General features: G+C 49.7%; 1 protein-coding gene across 1 annotated transcript in view; it reads left to right on the forward strand.

Annotated features, from left to right (window-relative positions):
• slc18a2 (solute carrier family 18 member 2) overlaps positions 1 to 7500 on the forward strand; it is a 67483-nt gene that overhangs the window by 3988 nt on the left and 55995 nt on the right. Inside the window, exon 2 of the mRNA XM_080493921.1 lies at positions 306 to 642. Coding sequence (XP_080350047.1) covers positions 306 to 642 — 337 coding nt within the window. The remainder of the gene's footprint in view (positions 1 to 305; positions 643 to 7500) is intronic.

Genomic DNA, 7500 nt, shown 5'->3' on the forward strand with positions numbered 1-7500 from the left:
GTCTCACTGACTGACTAACTGGCCGTCTGTCTCACTGTCTCACTGTCTGTCTGTCTGTCTGTCTGTCTGTCTCACTGACTGACTAACTGGCCGTCTGTCTCACTGTCTCACTGTCTGTCTGTCTGTCTGTCTGACTGACTAACTGGCCGTCTGTCTCACTGTCTCACTGTCTGTCTGTCTGTCTCACTGACTGACTAACTGCCCGTCTGTCTCACTGTCTCACTGTCTCACTGTCTGTCTGTCTGTCTGTCTGACTGACTAACTGGCCGTCTGTCTCACTGTCTCACTGTCTGTCTGTCTGTCAGTTCCCATCATTCCCAGCTACCTGTACAACATGGACGAGTCGGCTGAGTTGGCGCTGAAGAACCAGACGGCTCCGGGTCTGAACACGGCCGGATCCTTCCACAGCATCGTGTCCCTTTATGACAACTCGGTCAGAACGTCCGGCTCCAACAGCACCGCCCGTCCAGCGGACCGGGTCAGTCCCACCAGCGCAGGGCCTGGGGGGCAACAGAACTCCTCCGACTGCCCCCAGGCCAGCAGCACCCTGGCCAACGAGAACGTCAGGGTGGGGCTATTGTTTGCCTCCAAGGCCACCGTGCAGCTGATCACCAACCCCTTCATCGGCCCACTCACCAACAGGTAGGACTCCACCTCCAGGCTCACACCTGAGAGGCTCACACCTCCAGGTTCACACCTGAGAGGCTCACACCTGAGAGGTTCACACCTGAGAGGCTCACACCTCCAGGTTCACACCTGAGAGGCTCACACCTGAGAGGTTCACACCTGAGAGGCTCACACCTGAGAGAGTCACACCTGAGAGGCTCACACCTGAGAGGCTCACACCTGAGAGGCTCACACCTGAGAGGTTCACACCTGAGAGGCTCACACCTCCAGGTTCACACCACCAGGTTCACACCTCCAGGCTCACACCTCCAGGTTCACACCTCCAGGTTCACACCTGAGAGGCTCACACCTCCAGGTTCACACCTGAGAGGCTCACACCTGAGAGGTTCACACCTGAGAGGCTCACACCTGAGAGGCTCACACCTCCAGGTTCACACCTCCAGGCTCACACCTGAGAGGCTCACACCTCCAGGCTCACACCTCCAGGTTCACACCTGAGAGGCTCACACCTCCAGGCTCACACCTGAGAGGCTCACACCTGAGAGGCTCACACCTCCAGGCTCACACCTGAGAGGCTCACACCTGAGAGGCTCACACCTCCAGGCTCACACCTGAGAGGCTCACACCTGAGAGGTTCACACCTGAGAGGCTCACACCTGAGAGGCTCACACCTCCAGGCTCACACCTGAGAGGCTCACACCTGAGAGGTTCACACCTGAGAGGCTCACACCTGAGAGGCTCACACCTGAGAGGCTCACACCTCCAGGCTCACACCTATACTATTGATTGGGTGCTGCACAGGCTAATGCTAATGCTACTAGCAGTGGGAAGGGTGGCTGAGTTAGTTCAGAATGACTGAGTTAGTTCAGAGTGGCTGAGTTAGTTCAGAATGACTGAGTTAGTTCAGAGTGACTGAGTTAGTTCATAATGACTTGAGTTAGTTCAGAGTGACTGAGTTAGTTCATAATTAATGAGTTAGTTCAGAATGACTGAGTTAGTTCATAATGACTTGAGTTAGTTCAGAGTGACTGAGTTAGTTCATAATTAATGAGTGAGTTCAGAATGACTGAGTTAGTTCAGAGTGACTGAGTTAGTTCATAATGACTTGAGTTAGTTCAGGGTGACTGAGCTAGTTCATAATGACTGAGTTAGTTCATAATGACTTGAGTTAGTTCGGAATGACTGAGTTAGTTCATAATGACTTGAGTTAGTTCATAATTAATGAGTTAGTTCATAATTAATGAGTTAGTTCATAATGACTTGAGTTAGTTCAGAGTGTCTGAGTTAGTTCATAATTAATGAGTTAGTTCATAATTACTGAGTTAGTTCGGAATGACTGAGTTTGTTCATAATGACTGAGTTAGTTCAGAGTGACTGAGTCAGTTCATAATGAATGAGTTAGTTCAGAGTGACTGAGTTAGTCACTCTCCTTAGTGAAATAGTAGCAGAGCTGCTCAGCGGCGGCCATTTTCAAGGGTTGATCAGTTCTGTTGGTACTCCTACCAGGTTCTAAAGTGTCTCACGGGGACTCACTGGGACTCACGGGGGCTCACTGGGGCTCACGGGGGCTCACGGGGACTCACTGGGACTCACGGGGACTCACTGGGACTCACGGGGGCTCACTGGGGCTCACGGGGACTCACTGGGGCTCACGGGGGCTCACTGGGACTCACGGGGACTCACTGGGACTCACGGGGGCTCACGGGGACTCACTGGGGCTCACGGGGGCTCACTGGGACTCACGGGGACTCACTGGGACTCACGGGGGCTCACTGGGGCTCACGGGGGCTCACGGGGACTCACGGGGGCTCACTGGGGCTCACGGGGACTCACTGGGACTCACGGGGACTCACTGGGGCTCACGGGGGCTCACGGGGGCTCACGGGGACTCACGGGGGCTCACGGGGACTCACTGGGGCTCACGGGGGCTCACTGGGACTCACGGGGACTCACGGGGGCTCACGGGGGCTCACGGGGGCTCACGGGGGCTCACGTGGCCTCACGGGGACTCACGGGGGCTCACGGGGGCTCACGTGGCCTCACGGGGGCTCACGGGGGCTCACGGGGGCTCACGGGGGCTCACGGGGGCTCACGCCGTCTCCTGGTTCACAGTGTTTGTTTTCTAGATTTTTGATTTGACTGGTGCCACCCTGATCCTCACGCTACTATTTTGAAAGGAACACAGGCAGGATTTCCACTGAGGAGCAGAGAAGAGCACTCAGCTGAGGATTTTCCACACATGTTGTAGAGAGGCGTTTTATGCGAGTGGCTCTCCTCCGGCCTCTGGAGTCAATACATTTCCTCTGGCGGTGCGGCGGCGCTCTGCGGCGGCGCTCTGCGGGGCCCAGAGATGCTTGTGCGTGATAATCCCAGAATAAGAGTAATTTGCGGCGCCGTGAGAGCGGCCGGTCTGCCGGCGACGGCCCGGCTGCAGAACAAGAAGCCATTTGCTCTGCCATGACATCCTGCATGTTCAGTGGTGCAGTGCGGTGGAGGTAGAGCAGCAGGAGGAGCTGCTCTGTGTGAGGACACGGCTCTGTTTTCACTGCTGAACGCACCACTGCTCAGAATCTACACGCAAAGTATTCAACATTGAATAAACATCCGTGTGTATGCTAAGCTTGTACTGCAGTACTCTTCAGAGCAGCAGGTGAATCATGTGACTCGTCCAGAACTTCAGGGTACTAATAATACTTCCACCAGTACCTGCTTCTTTTTCTCTTTTATTTCACAAATATCCAGAATGAAAAACATGCAGTCCGTCCCTCGGTCCTCTACAGGGAGACGTTATGATGAAATGAACAGAGAATATTAACATAAAGAAACAAAACAAGAAAGAATCAAATGAAAGTAAACGATGTTAATACAAATACTAATTATGCAAATGAGCTCAATCCCATTCTAATGACCACAATCATAATAATATTAATAACAGGGCTGCGTATACAGTTTACCATCATATCCCAGGGTCTCACCTCCAGGGTCTCACCCCCAGGGTCTCACCTCCAGGGTCTCACCTCCAGGGTCTTACCTCCAGGGTCTCACCTCCAGGGTCTCACCTCCAGGGTCTTACCTCCAGGGTCTTACCTCCAGGGTCTCACCTCCAGAGTCTCACCTCCAGGGTCTCACCTCGAGGGTCTCACCTCCAGGGTCTTACCTCCAGGGTCTCACCTCCAGAGTCTCACCTCCAGGGTCTCATCTCGAGGGTCTCACCTCCAGGGTCTCACCTCCAGGGTCTTACCTCCAGGGTCTCACCTCCAGGGTCTCACCTCCAGAGTCTCACCTCCAGGGTCTCATCTCGAGGGTCTCACCTCCAGGGTCTCACCTCCAGGGTCTTACCTCCAGGGTCTCACCTCCAGGGTCTCACCTCCAGGGTCTCACCTCCAGAGTCTCACCTCCAGGGTCTCACCTCGAGGGTCTCACCTCCAGGGTCTTACCTCCAGGGTCTCACCTCCAGAGTCTCACCTCCAGGGTCTCATCTCGAGGGTCTCACCTCCAGGGTCTCACCTCCAGGGTCTTACCTCCAGGGTCTCACCTCCAGAGTCTCACCTCCAGGGTCTCACCTCGAGGGTCTCACCTCCAGGGTCTCACCTCCAGAGTCTTACCTCCAGGGTCTCACCTCCAGAGTCTCACCTCCAGGGTCTCACCTCCAGGGTCTCACCCCCAGGGTCTCACCTCCAGGGTCTCACCTCCAGGGTCTTACCTCCAGGGTCTCACCTCCAGGGTCTCACCTCCAGGGTCTCACCCCCAGGGTCTTACCTCCAGGGTCTTACCTCCAGGGTCTCACCTCCAGGGTCTCACCCCCAGGGTCTTACCTCCAGGGTCTTACCTCCAGGGTCTCACCTCCAGAGTCTCACCTCCAGGGTCTCACCTCCAGGGTCTCACCTCCAGGGTCTCACCTCCAGGGTCTCACCTCGAGGGTCTCACCTCCAGGGTCTCACCTCCAGGGTCTTACCTCCAGGGTCTCACCTCCAGAGTCTCACCTCCAGGGTCTCACCTCCAGGGTCTCACCTCCAGGGTCTTACCTCCAGTGTCTCACCTCCAGGGTCTTACCTCCAGGGTCTTACCTCCAGGGTCTCACCTGCTCTCATCATCACTTGGAACACCAAGGGCTTATCATATATATATATATATATATATATATATATATATATATATATATATATATATATATATATATCTTATTGATTACATTTTAGAGAAAACTTCCATACTTGAAAGTACTGGGTTCCATAAATCTTGAAAGCTTTGATCCCGTCTGTAGTTTTCCACAGTGAACGTGTCCATTGGTGAACATTGTGATCTTTGGGGCCGAAATGTTTTTATAATTGATAGTCGACCTGTGACGTGTCATTTAGCAGATCTAGCTTTGGTTTCATAACTAACAGATTTTCTGATGTTTTGGGGAAGAATGGAGACTTTATAGAAATGTTCATTTTAACTGGTGGAAAGTTTCATTTATATTCAAAAGGTACTTCTTCAAGTTGAGTGCTAGTAAATGTGAAATATGTACATTCACATATGTTTGACCAGACGTCTTCTTGAAAGGTCAACCCTCCATCATTGTCCCCAGCGTCCTCTAACATGTGGAATGATGTCCTTCCAATCCCATCAAACCCACTCCTCTGTCCCTTGGTTGTGTTTTGGACACAATCAAGGGACAGATCAGGGGATTGTTAGTCCCGATCTTGGATTTCCAGAAGTTGTTTGTTTGTTTTTATAAGTGACTGGACGACACTACCAATGTGTAAGAATTTCAAGAAATCCTTATTAGAAATATTCTCTTCAGACCTCAAGTCACTAAAACATTTCAATTGTATGTTTTCTTTAAAAAGGTCTCGTCTTGTTTTACAGAATGATTTGTCCTTTACTCATTCCAGTCAGTGTGGAACGCCTTGGTATGTCCGGATCTCTGGAGTGATTCTGGAGTTATTCTGGAGTTATTCTGGAATGATTCTGGAGTTATTCTGGAGTGATTCTGGAGTTATTCTGGGGTTGTTCTGGGTTATTCTAGAGTTACTCTGGAGTTATTCTGGAGTGATTCTGAGTTATTCTGGAGTTATTCTGGAGTGATTCTGGAGTGTTTCTGAGTTATTCTGGAGTGATTCTGGAGTTATTCTGGGGTTATTCTGGGTTATTCTGGGTTATTCTAGAGTTACTCTGGAGTTATCCTGGAGTGATTCTGGAGTGATTCTGGAGTTATTCTGGAGTTCTTCTGGAGTTATTCTGGAGTGATACTGGAGTTATTCTGGAGTTATTCTGGAATGATTCTGGAGTTATTCTGGAGTTATTCTAGAGTTATTCTGAAGTTAATCTGGAGTTATTCTGGAGTTATCCTGGAGTTAATCTAGAGTTCTTCTGGAGTGATACTGGAGTTATTCTGGAGTTATCCTGGAGTTATCCTGGAGTTATTCTGGAGTTATTCTAGAGTTATTCTGAAGTTAATCTGGAGTTCTTCTGGAGTTATCCTGGAGTTAATCTAGAGTTCTTCTGGAGTGAATCTGGAGTGATACTGGAGTTATTCTGGAGTTATCCTGGAGTGATTCTGGAGTTATTCTGGAGTTATTCTGGAATGATTCTGGAGTTATTGTGGAGTTATTCTAGAGTTACTCTAGAGTTATTCTGGAATGATTCTGGAGTGATTCTGGAGTTATTCTGGAGTGATTCTGGAGTTATTCTGGAGTTCTTCTGGAGTTCTTCTGGAGTGATACTGGAGTTATTCTGGGGTTATTCTGGAATGATTCTGGAGTTATTCTGGAGTTATTCTAGAGTTATTCTGAAGTTAATCTGGAGTTATTCTGGAGTTATCCTGGAGTTAATCTAGAGTTCTGGGGTGAATCTGGAGTGATACTGGAGTTATCCTGGAGTTATTCTGGAGTTATTCTAGAGTTATTCTGAAGTTAATCTGGAGTTATTCTGGAGTTAGCCTGGAGTTAATCTAGAGTTCTTCTGGAGTGAATCTGGAGTGATACTGGAGTTATTCTGGAGTTATCCTGGAGTGATTCTGGAGTTATTCTGGAGTTATTCTGGAATGATTCTGGAGTTATTGTGGAGTTATTCTAGAGTTACTCTAGAGTTATTCTGGAATGATTCTGGAGTTATTGTGTAGTTATTCTAGAGTTACTCTAGAGTTATTCTGGAGTTATTCTGGAGTTATTCTAGAGTTATTCTAGAGTTATTCTGGATGACATGATGAAACTCAAACCACAGAGACACTCAAGCATGGTTGTTGGCAGAAATCGTTGTTTTGGGTGTCCAGCCCAGAGATCTGTGTGGGGGACGTTAGAGAGGACATAGAGAAAGACATAGAGAGCGGCGGTAGAGCTCGACCATAAATGGTTCATTCTAATGCATTCTGAACTATAAATACTACATTGAGACATTTTGTACTTCGCTTCTTCACAGTAAAATATTTCTTTTCTCATTGACGTTTCTGCAGAGGCCGCCTTTCTAAACCTAGAAACCACATGGTATGAATGGACCAATCACTACACACTCACTGTACACACTCACTGCACACACTGGGACTTGCTGTACTCACTGTACCCGCTGTACTCGCTGTACACAACTCAAAGTTTTGTGGAAAACCTCCACAACTGGTCAAGTATGTTGAATCATTGATGGTTTAGCTGGAAGGTTCGTTTGGATTCTTTCTTCACTGAAATCAGCTTCTCTTCGTCTGGACACTTTTTATTGTTGACGTGAGACGATCCACCAGGGGTCCAGGGGATCCTTCGGTGGATCAGACGATCCCCTGGAGGATCCAGACGATCCTCCAGGGGATCGTCTGGATCCTCCGGTGGAACGTCTGGATCCCCCGGTGGATCATCTGGATCCTCCGGTGGATCATCTGGATCCTCCGGTGGATCGTCT

The sequence above is a fragment of the Lipophrys pholis genome (assembly GCF_963383615.2).
Source record: "Lipophrys pholis genome assembly, contig: SCAFFOLD_28, whole genome shotgun sequence".
Classification (NCBI taxonomy): domain Eukaryota; kingdom Metazoa; phylum Chordata; class Actinopteri; order Blenniiformes; family Blenniidae; genus Lipophrys; species Lipophrys pholis.